Source organism: Podarcis erhardii (assembly GCF_964252035.2).
Source record: "Podarcis erhardii genome assembly, chromosome: 12".
Taxonomy (NCBI): domain Eukaryota; kingdom Metazoa; phylum Chordata; class Lepidosauria; order Squamata; family Lacertidae; genus Podarcis; species Podarcis erhardii.
This window is the reverse complement of record NC_138513.1, coordinates 28502443-28530189: the sequence shown is the minus strand read 5'-3', so window position 1 is coordinate 28530189 and position 27747 is coordinate 28502443. Positions and strand designations below refer to the sequence as shown.

Here is a 27747-nt window from a genome sequence, read left to right as displayed (position 1 = left end):
TATGGCCACTAGATGGCACAGCTGTTGGGAAATACAGTGGTACCTTGGGTTAAGTACTTAATTCGTTCTGGAGGTCTGTTCTTAACCTGAAGCACCACTTTAGCTAATGGGGCCTCCTGCTGCCGCTGCACGATTTCTGTTCTCATCCTGAAGCAAAGTTCTTAACCCAAGGTAATATTTCTGGGTTAGCGGAGTCTGTAGTGGGTTAAACCACAGAGCCTAGGACTTGCCGATCAGAAGGTCGGCGGTTCGAATCCCTGTGATGGGGTGAGCTCCCGTTGCTCGGTCCCTGCTCCTGCCAACCTAGCAGTTCGAAAGCACGTCAAAGTGCAAGTAGATAAATAGGTACTGCTCCAGTGGGAAGGTAAACGGTGTTTCCGTGCACTGCTCTGGTTCGCCAGAAGCGGCTTAGTCATGCTGGCCACATGACCCGGAAGCTGTACGCTGGCTCCCTCGGCCCATAAAGCGAGATGAGCACTGCAACCTCAGAGTCAGCCACGACTGGACCTAATGGTCAGGGGTCACTTTACCTTTACCTAACCTGAAGCATATGTAACCTGAATCGTATGTAACCCGAAGTACCACTGTAACTAGGGAATGCCAATTAATGCTGAAGTCTCCCATGGGAAACTACGAAATAAAAAATGGCTGACTGCCTGAATTCAAAATGCGCTGGACTTGTCTCACTCTGTAGCCAAAAGAGCCCCCAAGCAGAGTTTAAAGCTGAAATATATGCAGTGTTTGCAAAGTGGGGAAATACCGGTTGTTAGATCTGTAAATATTCCAGTATTAAGCATTCACAATGTGCTCCACCACCTCTACCCCTCGCAAAGTGAATAGACCACAAACTGAAGTAAGTTCAAATGCTTTATTTACAGTAACCAGAAGTCTTACTGATGCATCATTCAACACCACATCAGAAACAGGTAAAATGTTTTTAAAGCACAAACTACAAAAAGTATCTTCAAACATGGAGTCTGGGCACAAACCGCCAGCATCATGCGTCTGGTCAGTTACATGGTTCAAAGTGTAGAGGGAGAGAAAGGAACAGGAAACAAGGCTTACTTCCTCCCTCCCCAAAGGTGAGGCGGCATGACCTAGCCAAGCCTTCTCTAGCAGTTCACAGCTCTGTGGTCCTTAACTCCTTCATTTACTAACTAGTATAGACACGCATTGTTAGGTCTGACTGCAAAATGTCCCACAACGGTTGCTTCATTAAACTTTCACTAGCTCTGTTTGCAACTTAGGAATGAGTGAGCCCAAGGCTTCCAATATCAGGCTGCTAAGGCCATTGTGAGATGACCTCTACTGTGACGTCACCCCCTGCTAACTCACCAGACAGGTAAGCCACAGAGCATTGTTGGATCTGCTTCCTGGAAGCTAGCCAGCTACCTGCTCATATTTATTGATATTGCTCAAAAAGGAAGAACCATATCAATGAACATGTAAGTAGGACTTTTCTCCCACAGCTTCTGCATTGTGCTTGTCTCATCGTTTATGATGGTTCATGCCAGTCCCTCACAGGGGGTAGGGGGCTCTTTCTTCCCTAGCTAAGATTGGCTTTCTCAGTCAGGACCATGGTAAACACAGCAGCTGCCCCCTTTTAGCCTCTGCCTCTGGGCTTGAGGAGAACACTCCCTTCCCAGGACAGTTTGAGATACCAGCTTTCTGGCAATCTGAACCATTTTAAGATCAAGAAGATGCAAATAGCTACCGGTGACAAGTGGGAATTCATGTCACATCTTGAACCTTGACGTGGCTCAGGGGCACTGCAGTCATGTAACAGGGGAGGAGTCTGCGAGTCTCATTTCTCACCTACTTCATTTTGCTCTAGGCTTCAACGACTGCAATCCTTATTGAAAAAGAACAGCAAAGTCACCCCACAGACTCCAGTGGAAGGGGGACCAATTCCTTCCCTGGACGTATGGGAAGATCATGGCGAAAGGGTACAGTCATCCCCACCTGGCTGCCAACACAGTGAAACAAATTCCCCATACGAATTCGGAGCTTCCTAGTATGGGCGTGGTGGGTGCCATTTATGTTGGCTTCCATCTCCAGTGTGAGGAGGCACCTGGGCTGTTTCAGGCAAGCCGTCACTTTAATGGCTTCTTTGCCTTTTATAACTTCCAGGGAATCGGCATGGCCATCAATTTCTTAGCAGCAATAGAAGCAGAAAGGAAGCCCATCATGGCAAAGGAGGAACTTGCTAAGAAGATAGTGGTGAGTGAGGTAGTACTTTGAGAAGTACTTTGAGAAGGTATCACCCACAAGGTAGATGGGAGAGCAGTGGATTTTCTGCAAGATATTCTGGTGGTGGGTGAGGCTGGTGCATGGCAGAAAGGAGAACAATGGAAATGGAGGACCTGCATGTCTAGAACCTCTCTCTGTGGAGAGGTCTACGTGTAACATGTGGGTGCCTGGGATATGTGGCCTCTTCTGCACATGGAAACCCCTTCACATTGATACTGTACAGATATGGGTTTTGTGGAGTTGCATTTCATGCTTGATAACTTGCTTGCAGGTCCAATATCAAGAAAACAGCTCAAAGTAAACTACTTTAGGGAGCTGAGAGGAACTACATGCAGCTGATTTCCATTTCTTCTGCCCCCCCATCTCTTCAAGGGCCTGATGGGGCGATGCAAAGACCATCCCCTCGCCTTTTTCATTTTTACCAGCTGCATGAATGCAATCGCAAAGCTGAGGTAAGTTGTGGTAGGAGTCTGGTGGAACAGGAGATATTTTTTTCCCATGCCACAGAGCAGTCAGAAGCAAAGGAAAAGGACTGGAGTGAGCAAATTCACCACAAAGAAGCAGATTGTGCTCCACTAGCCACAAACCCTGGCAAATCAACAACTGGGTGAGCAAGGAGCTGAGGATTATTGGCTCTGAGGAGGTTCAGGGAAGAGCTTCTGACTCTCCTAACAACCCTCCACATGTTTTTTTTTAGAGAAGTTGGCCTCAGGCAGGCTTGGGGGAATTGCCCTGTTTCTAAGTAGACATGTGCTTCAAATAGTCTGTGCTATAAATGTGCTTGCAGTCTAGGAAAATGATATTCTGATGATCCCATTCTCTTTTCCTTTCATCATCAATGGGGAAGCCTCTGCCATTAGAGCAACTACGCTTGCAAGTTTCCATCCCCTTGACAGAGTTTGGATCCAGAAAGCCTCTTTCCAAGAGCAACTTTTCTATAGGTGCATCAGTTGTTTTGGCAAACAGTGTGGTAAAAAAATCCGTCACATTTTTGCAGATTCATCATCCCACATGCATGTGGGGTGAGATTTTCTGCTACTTTTTTTTTTTTTTAAGGGTGGGTAGGGAGCCCTCCTCCTGAACTTACAAGGACCGATGACTGACCTTACTTAACTTAAATGATAGCAGAGATTTTTTTTTCCTTTTTCTTTATTATCCATTTCAAATAAAGTCCTGCCTCCACTGCTGACTAGACAAAACTCCTAGATTCCCAGTCCACCTGAGCTTTCTCAAATGCCACAGATGCAAGGAAGTCTGGCTGGGCTGGGAGGCTGTGGGCAGACTCCTGCTGCCATGGGAACTGCAACCTTGTTTATGATAGTTATAAACAGGTACAGAAACCAACAAACACCTTGAGGTTTTCTTTTTCCTCTTTGGAGTAAATTGTACCAATTCCTCTGAAATGTCACTCAAATGTGCATATCTTTTCCCCTCTGGTTCTCAGGGATACCTTCTTTTGGGCTGGATGATGGAGCCAAGCTCAACTTCAGCTAAATCTGACGAATATTCCCTCCATCACATAATAGAATCCTGGTTTTTCCTCCCCCCTTACAGCAGAAGCAGCCCTCCGCTCTCAGAGAAACTAGAGGCGAAGCTGCTCCAAGTCACTCTGTCCCGCCTCATTATAAAGAGCACAGAAAGTGAAGCGGTTTGCAACAAGGTAAATTCTTACTGAATTTCAACAGTCTTGAAAAACACCTGCTATGTCTGTGGTCACCAATCCTTTGTCTCTGAGCTGAACCACTAAGGCACATTTCATCTTGAGCAATGCAAAGACTTCTGCATTTCAGATGAAGAAGGAGGAGGCATTACGACAACAAGCCCACCTTTGCACCCTTCGTGCATGGATCCCCTTCCCAAAGGAGGAACTGTCTTAGACAGTCTGAGCAAAAAGGCTCTGCATAGCCTCCTTTTCTGCCTGCTCTGTCTGGGGATGGAGATCTGCTATGTAGCAATGACATTGCTTGCTTTCTGTTGCTTGCAGGCCCTTTGCAGAGGAGCCTCTGAAGCCCTGGGTGCAATGCTCAAGGGGCTACTTTCAGAGGCCCCCACAATGCACCACCTTCTGAAGATCTTGGAGGTGAGTCTTGAATGTTGAGTCTCTACTCCTTTCAAGTGTGGTGTGCTGATGGAAAGACTGCCTACTCTCCAACATTTCTCCACTGAAAATAGGGATGTCCTATTCCATACCCTCCAACATTTCTCCAATGAAAATAAGAGACTTCCCCTCCAACATTTCTCCAATGAAAACAGGGACATCCTAAGGGAAAGCGGGACATTCCAGGATCAAATCAGAAACCACGACAGCTTATGTAAACCCGGGACTGTCCCTGGACTGGCAGGGAGATATTACCACTGGGGGAGTATTTCATTAGTGAAATTGTTCCCTATGGGGACTGTGTGTCTCTGGCTGGATGACTAGACCCAGTGCTTTTTTCTAAAAAAAATGTTTGGGGTGCTCTCATTTTCCTACTCATATTGAAATACTGCCCCTCAATGACATCAAACTTAGATTCACAAAATATTTAGGGGTATGTGTACCCCTGTGTACCCCCAGAAAAAAGCACTGACTAGACCTCTTTCAAAATGCATTCCGCATGCTCAGTATGTTTTGAGCCAGTTTAACTGCAGAATTGCTGCATTTTCTGGAAAACAAAGTCCATGTAAAGATAAAGGACCCCTGGCAGTTAAGTCCAGTCGCAAAGGACTCTGGGGTTGCGGTGCTCATCTCACTTTACTGGCCAAGGGAGCCGACGTTTGTCCGCAGACAGTTTTTCCAGGTGATGTGGCCAGCATGACTAAGCCGCTTCTCACGAACCAGAGCAGTGCATGGAAACGCCGTTTACCTTCCTGCCGGAGCGGTACCTATTTATCTAATTGCACTTTGACGTGCTTTTGAACTGCTAGGTCCATGTAGAGTTCTTTAAAATCAAACCCAGGGGCACAGCTCTCAAAGAGCACGATAATAGACTTGGGAGATTTATTTGGCCTGTGCAATGATTCTGAGCTGCTTTTTCCTTCCTCAGCACTTCCAACAGTACATGAGGTCTTCAGACCGGCTAGAGAAGTCCCAGGCCATCAAAGCCACCAATTATATTTGCTTGGAAGCCTATTACAGTCTTGGCCTGCATTACGATGTGAGTATTCAACATGTGAGTGGAGCTTGGCATTAGAAGTCCACAGAACCCTGGGATGGGAAGCAAGAAGAAGGACCAGAGAACATTTCCTCCCGATCTCCACTGGAGGTTCTCCTTCCTGAAGATGGCCTTGTGGGGCCTTAAGACTAAAGGGGCAAGAAGTTGAATTACTTAGTGGATCGGGGGGGGGGGGGGAGAAGTAATGAAAGAAGCTCACTTTGATGGCTCTGACTGTGGGATTTTATCTATCTCTCCAGCTTCATGAAATGCGGGAGCATCTGAGCCGATTATGGAGGAGCAGGAAGATCAAGCGGAAATAGGCTCTTCCTGTTGTCTCTTCCTTTCTTGATCCCACCTAAAGGTGCCAACCGGATTCCCTGGGTCCAGCGCTGTATAGGCAGATCAAGCCCACTTTCACCTCTGCAAACTGTATATATTGATGTACAAATACGGACAATTATTTAGAGCCTGTATTGTGGATTAAAGATGGTTTGTTTTAAGATTGTTTTAGCCTGCCTTTCAGGCAAAATATACAAATATATATAAGTGCATGCAGTTTCAAAGCTCTTTCTTATGTTCTTATTAGAACTTGCGCAGATCCAATGAAGCAGTTCAAGCAGCCTCTTGCATTCTTAAATTAGTTCAACGTGAACTTGGCTGGTTTAACCAACTTCCAGTTGGTTATAAGTCCAGCTTCTTTATGTATCAAATAAGCAGTGCTACTTGAGCCATCAGATGCAAACTGGTCATTTTGTATGTGTTCGGTTTGTATACATTTCCTCACCACTAGATGTCAGTATTGCTGCAATTTTATTTCTGTTGTTTAGTTTTCACTGTGAGACTGCATCTACACTCTTGTTTGCAGTCCTCTCACGGCATTCCCAGTACAGGGTTTTTGATCTGTGTTCACATGGACAGTATCCAGAATGCATATGTATTCTGTTGTTTGTCGTAAAATACTTCTGCTTGGGAGACACTGTTTCTCAATAAAGCTTCCCACTGAATGGAACTTTTGAATCATTCCTAATTCGTCGCTAGCCAAGACACAAGCAACTTTGCGTAGGATAAAGACATCGCCGCCTCGTCAGTGCCCACTGATGTATATACACCAACAGAAACAAATCTGACACTAATGAATCCATGCTGATGTGAACAGCTTTGGAGGAGGAGGTGGAAGAGCTGTCAAACACCCTGAAAACCCCCCAACAAATTTCACTGCACTCTAAGGAGGTAACATGAAGACACCCTATGAGCAACCGATTTTGGAGTTTTATTTCTGAATTCATTTTGTGTGTGCTTGTGTGCTTAGTGTAGATCTGCTAATCACGCTATATGTTATCTCTACTATGAGAGGCAATGTACCTCTCAATGCCAATTGCTGTGGAGCAACACAGAGGGAAGGCTATTGTCCCCATGCTTTTTAGGCTTCCAGAGTTGTTTGGTTGGCCATCGTAGAAAGAGAATGCCAGGCCAATCCAGCAGGAGACTCTTCTTAATATTACTGCCCAGCCAGATGCATAATAAAAACAACCCCAGTGTTTTTTTCCAGGCTAATCTGGGATATCTGATGAATCAGTGTGGATGCTCGTCTATACTATGCTAGTATAGTTCTGCTTCTTGGCCCTTTTAGCTGGCCTTTAAAACACAGGAGCGAGTGAAAGGATAAATGTACCCAGGGAGCAATGAAGAGGACAAAGCGGCTATGGAAACTGAGAGTATCGCTGACAAAGGTTTAGTGTGGAAACCAGGGCAAAGGGCCAATTCAGAATTTCAGGGCCGGCTGAAATAAATCAGATTCTGAACAGACATAATCCAGCTACAGATGAATAAACAGCACTTGAATGAAAAAACGGACTCGTTCAAGAGTGGAGGAGGAGAGATCCCATGATGAGATTCCCGAGAGAGATGGCAGTAAAAAAAAAAAAAAGAACTGTGTAAAATATAGGCAAATACTCCTACACAGACCTACAGGAAAACGGGATAGTTTAGCAACTTAGATCCAACTCGGAGTGAAGGACCCATTTAAATTAAAACAGAGTAGCAGGGCACAAAAATTATTTCTCACCATATTAGACACAGAAGAGAGATTGGTGATAGCTCATCATAGGAGCCAACTCCTAGGGGCTGAGGGAGCTTTGCCCCCCATGAAATATTTGAGCCCCCCTCCAAGTTGATGGGCATTGCCATTCAAATGGTGTGCACACACCATGTCATATATCAATTATTTGGGGTGGGGCTTACCTCCCCCCCCAATCTTTTATTCAAGTTGGCACCCCTGTGGTTCATTATCAGTTTATTATCACCCCCTTGCACCAGCCATAGGATGTTTAGCAGACAAAGGACAGTATCCAACACTAGGCCTACTCAGAGTAAACCCATTTAAATTAATGGGCATAGCTAATTTGGATTTATTAATTTGAGGTCTACTTTGAGTGAAACTTAGCTGGCTGCAAGCCAAAAGAGTAACAAAGATGTGTGGAACTCCCAATTAGTTTCCTAAGTTTAGCTGCTGCCTGTCTGCCTGTCTTTATGCCTCAGAAACCTTCGTTTTGTGTCCCTGGCTAGGGGAAACTCTGCTCTGGCCTGGAAATGCCTGGTCTCCTCCTTGCTTTGGGGGCTTAATCTATTGCCGAAGTTTTCACTCCCTCTCATTTGTTTCAGCCGCGTAAGTAAGGCCATGTAAGAAGCCTCCCACTGTCTTTTGTCCTCCCCTTTCCTGCCTTATCCTTTATATTTCTCCTTCACTGTCCAGCCTTGTAACAAAGAGTTCATCAACTGATGTGTCTTTTGCCTTTCTTTAAATAAATACACTCCCGTTTTGGATCAAATTCTGAAGTCCCATCTTGGTCTTTCGTTTGTAGCAGCTCCATGGTGAGACACCACTATCTAAACCAAGGAACCTATGTTATGCACTCTAGATCCTGTTAATCTGGCGGCTAGGATAGTTTCTTAGCCATCTCTATGCTATGGAAGGTGGTCTGGCAAGAAAACCCCCAGCTCTGCAGAGGGAAGACGTTTGCCTCGTACTACCTCATTCCCCAGCGATTCATTATTTCTAAAGCAGTGGTGCATTTAGGGGAGCTTTAGACTCTAGACAATTAATACAATTGTCCTAGGGTGGCCCCAGTGGCGTAGCTAGCTGCTAGGGCACCCGGGGCAGTGCAAATGCCCTGCACCTGGGGCGGGGCAAGCTGCCCAGGGTGCAGGGCAAGCCGGGGCAGAGCACGCTGTGTAGAACCCCCACGGAGTCTGCAAGCACCATGTTGCTGTTTCGGGTGGAGCCTGCAAGTGCCCAAGCCATCACGTCACTCAGTGATGACACCTGGGGCAGTCCGCACCCACCGCAGTCCCTTCCTACGCCACCGAGTGGCTCTCCCTTTTTTAGATAATATGTATTGCTTTATGTGTTTTAAAAGTATTATCACCACCATCATTATTAGTCAGTGTCCAGATGTACAAATAAGACAGCAAATAGCATCTGTGGAATCCACCTCCCTTTCAGACCTAAGGTATACCAACTGTGACTTGCAACGAAACACTGAAGTTTGATGTTCCTGTTCAATGTTCAATCCTCCATTTCCTCCTCTTGGTTTTCTACCTCCCTCCTTATTTTTGAATGGTGCCATTTTGGTGCCATAGATAGCATCTCTCAAAGAATATTGGTAATGGATGGATTCTCTCTCTCTCTCTCTCTCTCTCTCTCTCTCTCACACACACACACACACACAGAGAGAGAGAGAGAGAGAGAGAGAGAGAGAGAGACTCAGACAAAACATTGTTGTCTTGATTGTCCTAGGGGTCAAGCTGCAAATTCAATATATCTGAAAGTTCTTGGGAGCATGCAGAGATTATGCTCAGCAAACAACTGGAACCACTAAATGAAAGAAAATAAGAACAAGAATAGTAACAGTGAAATGGTAAGCTTTGTAGAGATTTAGCTGTTCCCACTGCAATCCCACTCTTCATTTGCAATAAAACCCCCAAAGCGGCAGGATAAAGTCCTACGGATTTGTTTTCATTCTTGTGGACAATGGAAACCAATATTAGTTTTTGTGTGCTGAAGTTTAGGTGGGAAGGCCTGCATAAATAAAACTGCCTCTCAAGATCCGAGTACAAAGGTGGTGCCATGGAAGCTGCCGAGCATGGAGAATGGCAGCTGGGAAACCAGGAAGATGGTTGTCATCTAGGACTTCCTTGGTGCCTCTTTGCTGAACAGAAAGAGCACCAAGACTCATGAAGTCCAGCTTGGAAGCTGCACCCAGGAGAGAGCTATGATGCCTGGCTGCTTAGCCAGGGAGATATTTCCACCAAGGCTCACCATCCAAGGGGTAATGCAAAAGAGAAAGCACCCTTTGGGGTTGTCCTTTGGCAGCTAAAGAGAACAATGCAAAGGAACGCAAGAGCCCTGCTGGATCACTTGAAATACCTATCCAGTTCAGTATCCTGTTTTCAACAGTGGCCAATCAGATGCCTCTCGGAAGCCCAAAAACAAGGCACGTGGGCAACAGCCCCCCACTGCTCTTCTCTAGCAACTGGTAATGAGAGGCTTGCTGAGTCTGTTCCTGGATGTCTATTGTGTCTTGCAACTTGACAGCTGCCTGACCTGGCCTTTTGGAGATTTGCAGTTTCTAGTCTCCATTTTTTGTTCTTTGGTCCTATTGTGAGAGGATGGCGTATTGATTGTAAACAAGAGCTGTCATTTCTCTATCGTACACTGAGTGGGTATTTTCTGACCTTTTGCTCCCTCTCTTTGTTTTTATAAGGAGGGAGGAGTGTTGCTGTGAGATAATGGCTATGTGTTTTGAGTCTGAGAGGCCAGAACACCAGATGCTGAAAGCCTGGCGACCAGATGTGAGGAAGGAGCTGTGGTGGCAGAACTGGAGAGGTGAATACCACCATATATTTCTTTGACCCGTGCCCTTCCTGATTGATGGAAGCAGGAGTCAGGGGGGAAGGATGAGGCCAGCTAATTGGGTGAAATACATGCATTTTGGAGGCACTTTTCAAAGATGATTTATATAACTGCTCACAATTCATGCCCTTTGGCTTGTATGTTTCCACAGGGTTCCATCTTGTGTATAGCGGGGGTGAGGAAATGCTTTGGCCTGGTGGTCCAGATCTTTATCTCCTCCTTCCCCCATGGACTTTGGCAGATGAGTGGGACCACCCTGATGCCATATTGACCAGCTGGTCTTCAGGTGTTGGGCAGGGAGTTAAAAGCCTTTTTGCAGGCATTGCTAGTGCAACTCAGTTCCCCATGTGGAACTCAAGTTGCACACTGGGTGCAGCTGCCTCACAACATGCCACACACTTGACAGCACATATGGCATCAAGTGTGGGGCAGGTGGGCATGCTCTGGGGCTGTGATGGCCTGGGATTCCGATTCAGAGGCTGAACCAGAGGAATCCCAGCCTGCACAGGAGTCCCCGCCTCCAGGGCCGGCTGAATTGGGGCAGGGCTTGGATTCTGAAGCACCTGCACCTGTGTTAGATCCTCAGGAGCAGGCATCAGGTGATCCCACTCTGGCTCCAGGAGTGGTTGAGGACTCAGTGCCTGCAGGTGAGTCTCCCCCTGGGCCCAGTAACCCTTTAGCCTCTCCTGATCTGCAGAGACTCAGGGCAGAGAGGCGAAGGGAACTGGTTGCTCCCAGGAGGAGTGCTCGCCTTAAGGCCAAGAGAGGCGGGTCTCCTGGGGGCCGGGGCCGCCCCTGGCCTCAGAATAGATAAAGGCTAGTCGGCCCGGTCCCAGGTTGTGGGAGCAACATCGTTGTTGAGTTCCTGTTCCTGCCCGGACCCAGACCTGACTCTCCAGTGCTCCTGTTCCCCGCCCGGCTTCCTGTTTCGGACCTCGCCCCGCTCCTTGTGGACTGACTTCCAGGCTAGTGACTCAGGACCGGACTTTGACTACGCCTATGGTAACCTGCCCCCCGGGATCAGCACAGTTTGCTCCCACCAGCCCGCACTCCCCCTTTGTTGGGGTGCATTCGGGAAAAGCCAGAAGCCATGGCCGACCAAGCAGCTGCCCTGGTGGCATTGGCCCAGGAGAACCAGGCCTTGACCCACACCGTGCAGCAGCTCAGCGATGTGGTCACGGCACTTCAGCAGCGGTTGGACGCCCTACCGGCTCCTGGGGCCGACGCCCCGGCTCCGGGCAAGTACCCAGTGGCTTTGCCAGAGAAATTTGATGGGGACCCGGCCAGCTTCCCCATGTTCCTTGCCCAGGCCAAGTTGTATATTCAAGGGAGAGCTCGGAACTTCCCTGACGACCGCACCAAGGTACACTTTTTGATTAGTTTGTTAAAGGACCAGGCGGCCAAACAGGCGTTGCCGCTGCTCAGGCAAGACTCCCCCTTGCTGATAGACTATATGGGGTTTTGCAATCTTTTGGAGGCCGCGTTTGGTAACCCCCAGAAGGGGAGTCAAGCCAACCGGGCAATCAGGCGGTTGAAACAGGGCAAGTCCACTGTGGCCGCATACACCACGGAATTCTGGCTGCTGGCACAGGACTTGACCTGGAATGACTCTGCTCTTCGGGACCAGTATCTCGAGGGGCTTTCAGACGAGATACTGGACCAGCTGGCCACAATGGAACGCCCCACCACGCTAGACGCCCTCATTCAATGGAGTCTGCAAATAGACGATCGACTGGAGGACCGTCGCCAGGCCCGGGGCCACCGGCACTTCCAGTTCTCGGCGCCAGTTTCTACTAGCAGCTCCACGGCCACAGCCGAGTCATCGGAGGAGCCTATGCAGCTTGGGGCAGTGCGGCCACGCCTCTCCCCCGCGGAGAAGGTGCGGCGTTGGGAGGGGAATCTATGTCTCTACTGTGGCGGAAGCGGACACTACGCCCGGTCCTGCCCTGAGAAACGCCAGCCACAGGGAAACCGCCAACCCCCAGTAGCTGATGGCCCTGGCTACCTGGGGTCCCAAACAGCGCAGAATGGGGCCGCACCAATTGAATTGCAACACCTTATGGTTCCGGTAAGTCTATACCCTCCAGGTAGGCCCTGGATCCTTACCCATGCTCTGGTGGATTCGGGGGCAACCCGCTCCTATATGGACGCTGCTTTTGCTGCCCATCATCGGGTGCCACTTAAGAACAAGCCAGAACCGGTACAGGTGGAGGCGATCGACGGACGGCTCCTGCGTTCAGGTGCCGTTACTCAGGAGACCCAGCCCTTGGTCCTGTGTCTCCAGCAGCATCGGGAGATGCGAACTTTGGACATTGCCTCCATGCCCCGGTTCCCCCTGGTGCTTGGGATGGACTGGCTGGAGGCTCACAATGTGCAGATTGACTGGGTCAAACGGACTGTGCACTTCCCAGACCCAAGCTCCCACGCCCAAACCGAGATGCTAGCAGCTGCGCCCTCTGAGGAGGCTGCATCTACGCTCCCCGCTGAGTACCGGGACTATCACGACGTGTTCGAGGAACGGGGGGCAGACCAGCTGCCGCCACATCGCTCTTTTGACTGCGGCATAGACCTCCAGCCCGGAGCGCCTCTACCGGTGAGTCGCTTATACTCTCTTACAGAGCCAGAGCGCGAGGCTTTGCAAGACTTCTTGTGCAAGAACCTGGAGCGTGGTTTCATTAGGCCTTCTACCTCGCCCACCGCTGCGCCAGTGCTCTTTGTTAAGAAGAAATGTGGGGAGCTCCGCCTTTGCCATGATTATCGGGCCCTGAACAAAATTACCATCCCAGACCCGGTACCCCTTGCCCCTTATTTTGGAGTTGCTGGAGCGGGTGCAAGGGGCGCAGGTGTTCACTAAGCTAGACCTCCGGGGGGCCTACAATTTGATTCGGATCCGAGCCGGTGATGAGTGGAAGACAGCATTCGGGACCCGGTACAGACAGTTCGAATACCTGGTGATGCCCTTCGGTTTGTGCAACGCATCTGCTGTGTTCCAACGGTACATTAATCATGTGTTCCAGGACTTGCTAGACAAGTACGTGGTGGTGTACTTGGATGACATTCTGGTCTTCTCCCGTGACCCGGCTCACCACGAGGATCATGTCCGGACCGTGCTGCAGTGCTTGCGAGAGCACTGCCTGTATGCAAAGCTCAGCAAGTGCGAGTTCCATCAGCGGTCAGTGGACTTCCTTGGTCACCGACTCTCTCCAGATGGGGTGCAGATGGATCCTGGAAAGGTGGCAGCGGTTCGGGAATGGGCGGCACCTCGGAACCGCAAGGACCTACAGCGGTTCCTGGGGTTCGCCAACTATTACCGGACCTTCATTGCGGATTACGCTCATCGCACCACCCCATTGACCCGGCTACTGCGCCCCAAGACGCCGTTTTCCTGGGACAAGGAGGCAGAGGAGGCCTTTCAGGGGTTGAAGGCCTGTTTCCAGAGAGCGCCGATCGTGCAACACCCTGATCCCTCTTGACCCTTTGTGGTAGAGACCGATGCCTCCAGTACGGCTCTTGGTGCCGTCTTGTCTCAGCAGTTCGGACCTGATGCGCCACTCCTACCCTGCGCCTACTATTCCCGCCAGCTCCTTCCAGCGGAGCGTAACTATACCGTGTGGGAGCAGGAACTACTGGCCATCAAGGTGGCCTTTGAGGTCTGGCGCCACCATCTTGAGGGGGCACGACACCCGGTGGAGGTGAGAACCGACCACCGGAACCTGGAGTACCTCCAGACCACCCGCAATCTGAACCAAAGTCAGATCCGGTGGGCGTTGTTCTTTTCCCGGTTCCAGTTCCGGATCCGCTACATCCCGAGTTCCCAAAACCAGAAGGCGGATGCCCTGTCCCGGAAACCCGAAGACAACGCAGACACGGTACAGCAAGCAGCACCTACCATGATCCTGCCACCGGCGGCTTTCCTGGCCACCCAGGAGGTGGAACCACTGCAGGCTCGGGTGCTGCAACAGCAGCGGGTCGATGCTTGGGCCCAGGAACGACTCTGGGAACTGGCTGAAGGGTCATGCCCTCAGTATCCAGGGCTGGTCTTGCATCAGGGCCTTCTGCTGCACCACGGTCGCCTATACATCCCGCCTGGGCCACTGCGGGCTGAGGTTCTCCGGATGACCCATGATGCCCCAGCCGCGGGACACTTTGGACGGTATCGGACCACCCATCTGGTAAGCCGTGAGTTTTGGTGGCCCCGCCTGAAGGCTGACGTGGCTCGCTACGTCGCTGGTTGTGATGTCTGCCGGCGGGCCAAGGGCCCATCCGGGCGACCCCCCGGCCTTCTTCAGCCGTTGCCAGTTCCACCACGTCCTTGGCATACGGTTTCTCTGGACTTTGTAGTGGACTTATCCCCGTCTCGTGGCTATACCTGCCTCCTAGTTTTCTCCAACCATTTCACTAAGATGGTGCACTGTGCTCCCTGCCCATCCGTACCCTCAGCTAAGGAAACCGCTCAGCTGTACCTCCAGCATGTCTTCCGCCTGCATGGCCTACCTGAGCGTGTGGTGTCCGACCGGGGCGTTCAGTTCACATCCCGGTTCTGGCGAGCTTTGCACCAGGCCCTCGGGACAGAGGTCTGTCTCTCATCAGCCTACCACCCACAGACTGATGGCCAGACGAAACGGGCGAACGCGGTGCTGGAGCAGTACTTCCGGTGTTACTGCAGCTACCAGCAGGATGACTGGGTCGACCACCTAGCATTGGCGGAGTTCGCTTACAACAACGCGGTGAATGCGTCCACCCAGCAGACCCCGTTCCAGGCCAGTTACGGTTTTCATCCACGATTGTTTCCGGATGTGCTGCCGGCATCCGCGGTCCCTGCGGTTACAGAGTGGCTCCAGGAGCTCCAGTCCCAACAACAGCTATTGATGGAGCAACTGCGCCAGGCCAAGGCGGCGTACAAGGCCCAGGCCGACCGCCACCACCAGGTGGGGCCGGAACTCCATGTCGGTGACCTAGTATGGCTCTCCACTCGCCACCTCCACCCCTCTCGACCTTCGCGGAAGCTGGACGCCCATTTCACCAGCCCGTTTCCTATCGTGGACCAGGTCTCGCCTGTGGCATTCCGTCTCCGGTTGCCCGCAACCCTGAAGGTTCACCCGGTATTCCACAGGTCCCTTCTGAGTCCGGTGGCCCCACCCGATGAGTTCCACCCGGACCGTCCCCGACCACAGCCAGTTTTGGTTCAGGGGAAGCCTGAGTACGAGGTGGAACGCATTCTGGACTCCTGATACCGCAGGGGAAAGCTGCAGTATCTCATAGACTGGAAGGAATATGGACCGGAGGACCGTTCCTGGGAACCAGCAGCCAACGTCCACGCGCCTGCTTGCCTCCGAGATTTCCATGCGGCGTACCCCAGCAAGCCGGGTCCAGACCCTCGATTGAGGGGGGGGGGCTTGGGAGGGGGGATGGTGTGATGGCCTGGGATTCCGATTCAGAGGCTGAACCAGAGGAATCCCAGCCTGCACAGGAGTCCCCGCCTCCAGGGCCGGCTGAATTGGGGCAGGGCTTGGATTCTGAAGCACCTGCACCTGTGTTAGATCCTCAGGAGCAGGCATCAGGTGATCCCACTCTGGCTCCAGGAGTGGTTGAGGACTCAGTGCCTGCAGGTGAGTCTCCCCCTGGGCCCAGTAACCCTTTAGCCTCTCCTGATCTGCAGAGACTCAGGGCAGAGAGGTGAAGGGAACTGGTTGCTCCCAGGAGGAGTGCTCGCCTTAAGGCCAAGAGAGGCGGGTCTCCTGGGGGCCGGGACCGCCCCTAGCCTCAGAATAGATAAAGGCTAGTCGGCCCGGTCCCAGGTTGTGGGAGCAACATCGTTGTTGAGTTCCTGTTCCTGCCCGGACCCAGACCTGACTCTCCAGTGCTCCTGTTCCCCGCCCGGCTTCCTGTTTCGGACCTCGCCCCGCTCCTTGTGGACTGACTTCCAGGCTAGTGACTCAGGACCGGACTTTGACTACGCCTATGGTAACCTGCCCCCCGGGATCAGCACAGGGGCGATGGTCTGGTGGGCCGAATCTGGCCTGCAGGCCAGAGGTCTCTTATCCCTGCTGTATGGAACAACATGAAACAATTTGGAAAGATCATCTGAGAATTTAGGACATGTTGTCATTAGTATATTAATACCCAGCATTTTCTCCCTCATCTACCCCCTTATGATTCCAAGGAGATCCTGAGTCAGTACTTGAACTTGGGAGAGCTTTTGGACCCAGTATGGCTCTTGAATGTCCAGGCTGGGGCAGTGGACAGGTCTACTCTTGGAAGTTAGAAGTGTCAATTTCTGGAGCAAACTGATCCCGCCACAGATACATCCAGATCAGACAACAGACACATGCTCTATTTGAGTGCTTTTGAAAGTCACCCAGAAACCTAAACTTTTGCATATGTGTGGGCAGCAGCTTATTATTTAAACCATATCCTATAAATGTTATGCAAAGTTCACAGACTCTCATTTCCAGGCCCAAAGTGCTGGCTCTGTCCTGAATTATTTGGCAGCTGGAAAAGATACCCAAAGGAGACCACCTCCTATATGAATGTACCTTCAGCTAAGTCCCTGCTTTGTATACCAGCACCATCTGAAACAGGCTGGATGGGAACATGAAGTAGGGCCTTCTTAGTGGTGGCCACTGGGCTGCGAAGCTCTTAGCTGTGTTCAGTCTTCAACATGAATGATGTTGGACTACAACCCTGTCCCCTTGGTTAAGGTGCAGCAGATGACAGGAGATGCATTTCACTATCTGGGGACCCAGGTTTGAATAATTCTGATTTAGCTTTGCCTTTAGAAGACAGATCAAAACATTGCTGTTTAGATGTGCATTTTGCCATTAACTATCTTAGTATCTGCTGCTGACAATGCAGTTGGAATCTTGAGTTAAGCACATAGGGAAGCACTTTCTTTTCACAGAAAGCTACTGGACTGAATCTCTATTTCTTTCTTTCCCATTTAGCACTCACTTGTGTTGGACTTCAAGAGACCTGAAGCTACTGCATGTTACCCCCATTTGACCCACCGCCTAACACCAAGTTTGGGTTTGGAAAAATGTTTTAAAGCAAAATTGCTTTGAAAATAAGAGGCAACCATATTTCCACATGATTGTTTCTCCAACTAAACCATTTTGAATCTTTGATCTTGTGGTTCCTTGAATTTGGAACTTGATAGCTGAGAGCAAAACTTGAGACTTATATTGTTCAACTTCATACCCATAAGACTTACACATAAATGATAATGTGTAGGATTCTAGCAATGGGGCTGAATAACTCTTTGGCAAAAGTTCATAGTAAAATAAATTAAGAGGAAAGACTTTTACAGGTTTTTTGTTTAAATATTATTGCAAAATAACAAAATGTCAACCATGGATTAGAGACAATATTTCTTTAACGTTAGAGACCAAGTACAATAATTTTGCATTAAATTAATGCTAAGTCATAGTTATTGCAGCTCTCATAGAAAAATAAACTATCTCACAATGTACTAAAGTGACACATAAATAAATAAAACTGAAATAAAAAAGTTAGTCATGAACACTACAAAAATACATTTTAAATAAAAACATGTAGTAAGCTTCAACAGAAGTTACGGCAGTGATTTCAAAGTGTTTAATCTTATATTGAACAACGGGAAATTATTTTTACTCTGAACTCCTCTTTCCTAGAAAGAGCCTACACATTTTAAGCACTGAATCTATAAAAACAGGACTCATCCATGTTTGCTTTTACAAAAAAAAAATACAGTACACATTAAAACTTGACAGAAGCAAAAAGTATCAGAAACCACTGCAAAATATACATTGCAAATTAGATGTGTTCGAATTGTATAGTGATACTGAAGTATGAACCAGATTGTGGCATGGCAAACAGAAGGAAAACCTATCTGTATGCAGGAATCGTGGATAGCATGATGTTCCTCTTGGCATACTTAAGTATATTGGCACTAATTGCGTACCTTTTTTAAGGAGTGTGCAAAGTATCGGGGAGACTGAATAAAAAGACAAAGAGATTTGGTTGTTTCAGCAAGAGAAGTTGCAAAATTTTCCAAAGAACAGCATACATTCTAATTCTAAAAGTGCTATGATTGTGCAGTTTTTGAGCGTTGTAGCCTCAGCCAAGCACAACTCCACTATCTCCAAAAATAAATAATTTTTCATTCAAAAATCCACAGGGTTGGATGCAAAGAGCTTCCAATAGCATTAGGAAAGGAGTTCCATGCATGCATGGACCAGGGGCAGAGCTTTAAAATACTAAAATATACCAGCTTTAATTTTTGGTTGACAAGAGCTAGAGTGGTGACTGTCTCAGTCTGCTCTATTTCTCTACTGCCATCTTCTTATGTGCTTACCATATCACACTTTCCTGCACTAACACTATATTTTCCATTTTATATATATAATGGAAAATAGTGTGTGTGTGTGTGTGTGTGTGTGTGTGTACACACATACACAAAAACACACCCTGGTCAAATTGAGTCAAATGCTTTAGCGTATCTTCTTGATGTAGTAATTATTCCTAAGTAACAATGAGCCATTAAAAAAAATTATCTTAAAAAAATCCAGTAGTGATTAACCCCTTTGATTATTCCAGTCTTCTACACAAAACGATTCTATCCAATTTTAGAAAGACTCGAAGCAAACAAAGTCAGAATAGTTAGTATGTATAGAAAAGAGAGTGATAAAGTGTGCTCTGTATACAAATGTACTTATACTTTTATCTAGTGTTCTCTGAAACGCAACACAGAAGGATCACCATATTCGTTCCTCCACATAAAGCAGTGGTTCTCAGGATGCAAGTCGAGTCTCCTTACTGAGATGCCAGAAGGAACACAGCCCCCCGCTAGGACTCTCAGCATTTCGAGCCCATGTTGGCATGGGGGTTATGACCCACGGATAGAAACAGGGCTAGCCTTAAGCAAAGCATGCTGTAGGATGGTAGCCTTAAGAGTCACTTGTGCCAGCCAGGGCGGAAGGGAGAGGTGGGAGCGGGAAAGACTTGTTGGCTGTGCTACCTTCCAGGCTGGTGCAGAGAAGAGGGCATGTGACCATCACATGGCAGCAGTTAGGGGTCAGCACAAGATCCTCCAGCATCTCCTGTGTTTGGGGAGTTTCCACTGGCTACTGCCACCAGCAGTTTCCACCAACCATTTCGGAAGGTGCATTAGGGTACTTCTTGCTGGTAGGGCTATCTTGGTGAAGATGGAGTTCTCTCCTGATGGTGGAGGCCAGTGAAGTCAGGCTGGAGAAATATCTACGTCTCATCTAAGTACCATCCACAATGACTGGGTAGGGGAATTCGATTGCTCTGTTAGTGTTTTTGCTTTTTAGTAGGCTGGATGCAAGCCTATCTAGCCTCTCTCCTCCAAATTAGTGCAATGTAGGACATCAAGGCTTGCGTTTATCGGGGCCAGAGTGATGGTGGTAAGGAATTGTTTCAATCTTTTCTGTTTTGTTTTGCAGGCAATTCTCTCTGTGGGTATTTTGTCCCACGTTTTCCCCCTTTCTGATCTGCTTTCTCCCCAGTGCTCAGAATAGGAGTTAAGCGCCAACGGTTGACCTGTCACTGATTTGTGCCAGCTACATTTTGCTTTACATCGTTTGGGAAATGCAGACCAAACCTTTTCTTAACTAAAGTGAGATCAGTGCATTTGCAACACCAGTTCGGATTAGCATTACGTGCCAATGCTAAAGACTAAATAAGTTACGTTATGTTAAAGTGCTACAAGGCAGAGTGGTGTTGTGAACAGGTAAGAAGCCTGCTTATGCCAGAACAGTCAAATTTAAGCCAATTTGATCCTGTTGATCCTAAATGGGACTGAATTGGCTCCGATCCAAATTATCTGTGCTTTAATTGGTTTAATCGTGTTAATCAGTAGTTAATGCACATTGTTTTTTCCAAAATGGAGCAGCTCTGTTTGAAATCTAGCCATGTTGTGTAACTAGGCTTTCAGGTCAGTTTCTCATTACAGTATTCAAACCACAAACCCCCAAAGTATCTTTCAAATAAACTTCTTGACTGAGAAAACAAAGCTTTGAAGAAAGCAGCCTGTCTTCAGGAATTACATTTTAAAGTTTCATTTACTTGTAACTTGCTGATGTTGATTTCTTCAGGCTTATCACGTCTGTAGGTTACGGTTTTTGTACAAACAGTGGGCAAGAACATTTTATCCTTAAAGGAGAAGAGAATATAAATGGTCAGAAAGTCCCACACAACTAGCATTCCTTTTTTTAAAAAAATCATTATGGATCAGTGACATCAGTTACCTTTTTAGTTGCAGATATTCTATAATCAGATGAAGATTTAATTTTGTTATTGCTCCACTGAAGAATTATTTGTCGGATTATAAGCACGTTAAGCAACCCAATCAGAAATGTAACTATAAAAATTATGAAAAAGATTCTGAAGTGGCTTGGATCATCGGCTGTGCATTCTGCAAAAAGAAGAGGTAGTAAAATTCACACTGTCCCCTCAAAAAGGTCCACGCAATAAACCTAAAAGAAAAAGCCAAACCCTAATACGATAAAGTAATTTATAATTGTACTTTTGTTGAATAATATAATAAATGACATATTTATTCTGATATATACAAAAAGGCACCCTGTTCTTAAAAAGCATTATCCAAAACAAGGAATGTACCGTATTTTTCGCCCCATAGGATGCACCACCCCATAGGACGCACCTAGATTTTTGGGGGGGAAATAAATAAAAAAAAAATTATTTCCCCCCCAGGCGCGGGGCTGGTGCGGGGGAAGCCCGAGCTTCCCTCGACCCCAGCCCCCAGAACAGGCTGCTGCCTGCAAATCTTGTGCGCCCGGCGGGACCTCCCGCTGGGCGCGCGAGGCTTGCGGACATCTGCCCGAAGCACGGGGCGTGCTCTGCAGCGCATCCCGTGCTTCTGGCTGCAGGCTGCCGCCCGCAAGCCTTGCGCGCCCGGTGGGACCTCCCGCCGGGCGCACGAGGCTTGCGGTTAGCTTCCTGAAGCCTGGAGAGCGAGAGGGGTCGGTGCGCACCGACGCCTCTCGCTCTCCAGGCTTCAGCGAAAGCCTGCATTCACCCCATAAGATGCACACACATTTCCCCTTCATTTTTGGAGGGGAAAAAGTGCGTCCTATAGGGCGAAAAATACGGTACATGTTAGGCAGATCTATAGTTACACTACTGATAACAGTATTGCTGCAGCTAGCAAAATGCATCAAGTTATGATTTATTTATCTAGATTTTATTCCCCAAGCAGTTCACAAATAACTGAAGGTAAAATGCAGCTGAAAACCACCATCCACTAAAAACCACCATCATTATCTCTCTCTGAAGTTGAATGTTTATATCTTCAAAATGTGTAGTCAGTTGGTCACAGCAGGTCTTCAAAGGTTCTAGAGCGGGGTCAGCAAACTTTTTCAGCATGGGGCCAGTCCACTTTCCCTCAGACCTTGTGGGCGGCCAGACTATATTTGGGGGAAAAAAATGATGCAAGAGCACCACGAGCCCCAGTGGCTGCTTACCTGTGTCTTGTGAGCAGCAGGGGCTGGCGGTGGCAGTGGAGGGACGATGAGTGGCGCACAAAAGGGCTCCGGAGAGGGGCTTCTTAAAATGGCGGCTGCTCGAGCACTGCTGCTGCTGGCACCAACAAAGCCCAGCCCCCTTCCTCCTCTAGGCAGGGCGGGGAAAAGCCAGGAGGGAGGGAGGAGGTGCCGCCGCCACCACCACAGTGTGAGAGGGAAAGAACGCACACGCTGGCGATCCACGCGGTGATTCCCAGACCATCCGCGGGCCGGATCCAGTAGGCAATTGAGCCTTCTGATCCGGCCCACGGGCCTTAGTTTACCTACCCATGTTCTAGAGCAGGGGTCGGCACCCTGCGATCCATGGGTCACAAGCGGCCCACGGGGGTTGTTTAAACGGCCCATGAACCGCCTCCGAACTGAGCTGCCTGCTCAGCGAGTCCCCATGTGCTGTGCTAAACTGGAGCAGCACGGACTTGCTTCTGTGTCGCCGGAAATTGCGTCTGTGCAGACACGATCTGGCCCATGGAGTGATCTCCGCGAGAGTGTACCAGCCCAGGCGAGGTAAACCTTGCTGACCCCTGTTCTAGAGGTCCTTCCCCCCCAGTGGGAGTCAGGAAATTCTGGACAGATTAAAAGAGCTCTCCTGGTTAATTTGCTGGAGGATGCAGTGCAGTTTTCTCTGCCTGCACTGCTACATGGAGCCACCACCAAGCTGCCTCTGTTTCTCTAGGGATCAGAGCCCCACCTTTGGTAGTGTCTGTACTTTTAAGAGATCAGGGACATGATCTTAATTCTGGGGGAGTTTATATGGAATGAGAGGGTTTCTCAAGTTTGTAGAGCTAGGCTGCATATATGCCATATATTTCAAGCCTAGCCCCCCCCCCCCCCGGCAAGAATCCAGGAAACAAGTTTGTACAGGTGCAGGGTATTGTAACTCAGTGAGGGGTCAACTACAGTTCCCAAGATAATAGGAGGGGTGGGATATGCGTTAAAAACCTTAGACTCAACTGCACATTTTACTTCAACTGTTCGCGCCTCATAATGTGGAATAAGAGTAGCTGTATATGGAGAAGCGGAGTGTGAAATAATAGGCTTATAGAAATATTCCTTCCTGTATTACTGTGTCTGGTTTTGTCATTAGCAGAATTAATTTCTCAAAGGCCTAGAAATGCCCAACCTTGACATTTAGCCAAGACCAGCCAACCACATTTTCTGTTATTTAGGTTTTACGTTCTCAAGAGAAAAGAGATTTGCCTTAATTATTGTGTGAAAATATTAATACTACCTAGAACAAGGAATGCCTTCTATTGTAAAAACAACAACAACCCCCATATCAGTAGTGTTCTTTTGAGCTACAATCCACAAAAGCCAGTCTCTTCGCTATGTCACCAAGGCAACTGTAGGCAATCTGATACTGATGATTTTGTTTTTCACTTACCTGAAGATTTTTCAGTATAATGCAACCTGTAAGCACATGAGGTTTTGCACTGGTCTAGCGCAATTTGAGACGAGTTGGAGTGACGACAGGGCACACAATTCCTGTAAACCAAAACGCAATTGAATATCTATCTTTCTCTCTGGATTACCCATGACTATGAAGTAAAACCAGGGATCAATAAACTCAGCATTTTGTTTCATGTTTTTACTAGCAACAGTGACAGTACAGCATGCCCCCATTCAAGATTGCTTAAGAGAGAAGATGACCAGGTATCAAAAATGATACACAAGCTGCCATCTAACTAGTCTTTCTTTCAAAAGACTTACATGCTGCTGTTCTGGGCAAAGCCTTCTAAAGCAGCTTACAACAAATAAAAACAGCAACCTTGAAAATCAGTTATTATTAAAGCAAAAATAATACAGATTTGTGCACACACAAAAACCAGATACAAGAAAACCTCAGAATTTCAACCACATAATAAAATTCCAGCCTTCAGTACATGTAGTTGAATGACTGGGATTTAAAATAATACTTATTGGCATCCTTAGGAACTCAGCTAGCAATGAGCTTTTCAGAACGAGAAAAAGTTCCAGAAGGTCCATTTTAACCAGTCTTTCACTACTTCTCAGACCGATAATGCAGGACAGAGATTGGTAAATTAAAGCTGATTGACCACATCCTGCCCACCAAGACTTTGCCCTGAGAAACAACAACAACTTGTATCCCAACAATTGCCTTTCCAACCGTATTCTTTGCCTCTGGGGAATTCTGGGATCTGCAGCTTAAGAAGAATTGCAGTTGCCCAAGAGAGGTGCAGGAAGAGACAGAAAGGCCACGCTTCCCTGTGTCAGCACTAGTATTCGAGTGTTGCTTTCTAGTCATGAATAGCCTGAATCAACAGGGAGTCACATAATGGGATGTCAGCTTGTCAACTTCACGGCGATTGCGGCCTAGCACATTGTACAAAGCCTTCTGGCCCAAAGCAAGAGGGTTCAGGATTCTCAGGCAATAACAAAGAAGCACAAAACACACTCCGTGAGGGGCCATGACATTAACTTAACCCTCACTGGAAGGTTGGGATGTGAGGGGTGGGCAGGATGAAGAGCAATTAATGTACTCAGCTTCCACAAGATGGCACTGATTAGTAAAAAGTGTGGGCAACCTTAATTTCCATTGCAAGCCAAACAAGAGGGGAAGTCCTTAGCCCTTAAAAAGCCTCGATTAAGGGCTTTTGTATGGGACATAATGTGTGTCAGTAACTCATGAGGGTTAGCCCAAAGTGATCAACCTATCGAGTATCCTCGGGAAAGGCGAAACCTGCCAATGCAGGGAAATTCCTTTCCGGCCCTTTAACAGCGACCTTAACGTAGCAGCGCCCGCATACCTGTGAAGAAAAGCTAACCTGCAAAACCTGTGAAGAAAAATTAACCTGCAAAATAAGACATTAACTGAGGGTGGGTAGGGCGGGAGAAGCTCTGGAGCCAAGTGAGGATTCCCAGGTAAGATCCTCCCTCTATTGTGTGGGCAGGTAATCCCTCCCCTACCTGGCCTGGTCTCCTTGGCAACACTTCCCCCAGGTGGGATTGGACAACTGACTGAGGTAGGCGGAGACCTCCAGGTATCCCACCTGGGGGAAGGCAAAGCCAAGCCTATGCTGTTGGGGCCGCTCCAGATCTAGGGGCTGCGCGCGTCCACGCAAAGGGCGCCCCCCGTTTTAAGCAGGGAGTGGTCATTGTAGAAGATGGATCAATGCTGTGGCTTTTATTCCTTGGAATCACCAGTCCATTGGTAAGACGCCACAAGGCAGCAGTAAAAGAAGTGCCAGTAGGAATGTATAGTATATATTGCCCGTACCTGCTTTAGGAGACTGTAATTAAAAAAAAAAAGACAAGTAATAATTTGATCTGAGGAAACATACCGTTTGTCACTGCAAGTTATTCTACAAGTAGGGCAGAATTCACACAAATGGCCCAAACTGCTGGGATCGGTGCATTTGCATCTTCCACACACGCAAGTTCCTCTTCCACTGCAGACCTGGCCATTTGAATTCATGCAGTGCTTTCGTAAGGATGATGAGCACTGGCAACGATCGCCCTCCCAGCCACTAGAGCATTTGCATTTGCCTGCTTCGCATTCACCGTTGCCTACAAGGGCAGAGAAGGAATGGGTGAGGCCCTGGGTACATGACTCACTAGAGAGGGGCTTCAAAGTTTCCTCCGCTGAGCCTTATTGATCACAGCTTCTGAAAATTTATTATACCTTTAAGTGATTATTGGTTTAAAGAAGATGGCAACATATTTTGCTTCTTAGTGAAACTGTGGTTAAGCGTTACTCAAGAGGCTTAAGAGATGGAAAAGAGATAATTGATCTGCCTGAGAATATCAGGGTGGGAAGATGAGGTGTACAATTAATGTGTTCCACTTTAAAAAAAATTACTTAAGAAAGGTATGCGGGTTAAAATTGAGAGCTCTTTAAAAAAAATTGGTTGTTTTTCAGTAGAGTTTTGATGCCATAAATACACCGAAACTGTGAAGAAGTGATAGTTGTTAAACCACAAGCTACATATGCCAGCAGATATCATTAGATGCTCTCACCTTTCTCAACCAACATGACTCGTGGTCATGGATAAGAGGAGCTGTAATCCAGCAACATCTGGTTCTCCACCCCTGAAGTATGCAGTACAAAACCAACTATTTCTTAGGTATTGCGGTTAACATTTGTGTGGGGTTCTACACCACAAGGGGAACCAACCATGTAGAGAAGGATCACCACACTTCTGCACAATGCATGGACAATGCATGTGTGTGTGTGTGTGTGTGTGTGTGTGTGTGGTGTAGCAAGGACACAATGGTTGGGCCAGCAAGTATGGCCGCTCTTCATGTGATGGACATAGCTGATGCAAAGAACACCTGACAGTAGACTAGAACTGAAGAAAAACTTAGCCATGAAGTTTCCCTAGGTGGCCCGGGGCAAGTTATCAACTCCCAGCTTCACTTACTAACCTACTTCACAAGCTGTTGGGGAAATTAATGGGGTTGCTTACTTGAAACTATAGCACTTGGGAAGGAATCCATATGCAAATAGGAGTTCGCATGGCAGGAAAGTCATCAAAAGGCCTATCTTCAAGCTGGAGGGAACTTTCCTAACACTTGGTTGTTTTGGGCACACCCGAGGCGACATTATTTCCCTCCTTAAGATCCCCACTGCCAGATTTTAACCTGGGAGTGGATTCCCAAAGGATGGGACTGCATGTGGATAATTTGCCAAAGAACAATAGCTACTGGTGAGCAACCTTGTTTTCTGAGTGGTGCTGCACACTGCTAAATATTTTGGCGTCTAGCAAGCTCTCCTGAAAATGGAAGCAAAAAGAAGCTGAGTTGCCTTAGTGTCAGTAATTTGCATCAAATGTATGTAAATAAATAAATATATAAATCTGGTGTGCATGCTCTTTTTGGGGGGATTCCCCAGCAGAAAGAGAAAGCACTATGCAGCATAAGACTATTTGGCATCATGTCAGAGGAGAAAGTTAGCCAGCTCATCCCAGACTCATCATACCCTTAACCAATCCAAAGTTTTCCTGGATTCTTAAAATGAATCCATCCATTCTCTGTTGCTGTCCCTGATGTGTGGAGCTCTCTCCAGACTGGATGAACAAATACCCTTTCCTTTAAATCTCTCCTTCTTCGGGTGTGGTTTTTTACTTATCTGCTTCAATCTCACCAGCAACAAAGTTTTAAGTACGTATATCTGAACTTGCCCACAGCTGCTCTTCTGCCACCTCTTCTTTCCCTTTCCTTGCTGGTTCCCCCTCCCCTCACATCACGCCCTGTGTATTTTATATTGTAAGCTTCTTGAGGCCATACATTTGTCTATTTCTGCAGATGTAGCTTTGTGAGGAACTATTGATGCTGCCGTAGGTACATGGTGTTACCTAGCAATAGTGTGACTTAGTTTGGGCTTAGGCTTAAAGCAAGCTGCAAATCTAGTTAACAGAAAAATCCTGTGCATGTTTACTTAGAGGCCCTGCTAGGTTTGATGGAGCTTGCTCTCTGGAAAATGGGTTTAGCTGAAAAAGAATAAAAGCTGAATTGGTAAAATATAGCGAAATTCTGGAGCTTACCAGCACATAAGTTTCCCAAGTGATGAGGGCAAGAAAAGTCATCTTTTTCACAGTATTTACCATATATTGTGCCAAGTTTGGTTTTGTGGCAAATGCATTTCCCATCTACACAGTCTCCTTGACCACTGCAGACTAGTTGGCCCTTGGGCATCTTGCACTGCTCAGAAGAGAATTTATCGCTGGAGCTTGAAGTCTCTGTATCCTGAGATGTTTCATCGACACATATCCTTTTGTGCTTTATGCTGCCCTCACACTGACAAGCACATATTTTGTGTATATTAACTCTGGTTGATTCATTGAAACCAAGCGGTTTGAGAGTCATGTATTTTCTTCCTTCAGTTGTACCACATCCTTTCATGGCAATCGAAATATTGAAGAGCACCTGCAATATAAAAAAATGAGAA

General features: G+C 47.7%; 2 protein-coding genes across 9 annotated transcripts in view; one reads left to right on the top strand and one right to left on the bottom strand.

The window, feature by feature from the left end:
• Nucleotides 1-902: 902 nt before the first annotated feature.
• LOC309325679 (uncharacterized protein) lies at nucleotides 903-17421 on the top strand. Of its 8 annotated transcripts, none has more exons than XM_081833929.1 (11): nucleotides 903-1342; nucleotides 1835-1946; nucleotides 2131-2220; nucleotides 2623-2702; nucleotides 3805-3910; nucleotides 4235-4330; nucleotides 5277-5387; nucleotides 5645-8052; nucleotides 9184-9304; nucleotides 10151-10272; nucleotides 17244-17421. In XM_081833929.1, the coding sequence occupies exons 1-8, from the start codon at nucleotides 1299-1301 to the stop codon at nucleotides 5705-5707; spliced, it is 702 nt and encodes a 233-aa protein (XP_081690055.1). In that variant the 5' UTR covers nucleotides 903-1298; the 3' UTR covers nucleotides 5708-8052; nucleotides 9184-9304; nucleotides 10151-10272; nucleotides 17244-17421. The 8 variants fall into 8 exon arrangements, with proteins under 8 accessions (XP_081690055.1, XP_081690052.1, XP_081690051.1 ...); XM_081833926.1 differs by having other exon boundaries at nucleotides 9456-10272; XM_081833925.1 differs by having other exon boundaries at nucleotides 9451-10272.
• Nucleotides 17422-17877: 456 nt separating this feature from the next.
• Nucleotides 17878-27747, bottom strand: part of ITGB8 (integrin subunit beta 8) — a 44798-nt gene continuing 34928 nt past the window's right edge. Inside the window, exons 10-14 of the mRNA XM_081882056.1 lie at nucleotides 27344-27725; nucleotides 25142-25367; nucleotides 23224-23324; nucleotides 20547-20713; nucleotides 17878-20451 (exon numbers count right to left, since the gene is read on the bottom strand). Of these exons, the coding sequence (XP_081738182.1) occupies nucleotides 20335-20451; nucleotides 20547-20713; nucleotides 23224-23324; nucleotides 25142-25367; nucleotides 27344-27725 (993 nt within the window). The 3' untranslated portion in view covers nucleotides 17878-20334. The remainder of the gene's footprint in view (nucleotides 20452-20546; nucleotides 20714-23223; nucleotides 23325-25141; nucleotides 25368-27343; nucleotides 27726-27747) is intronic.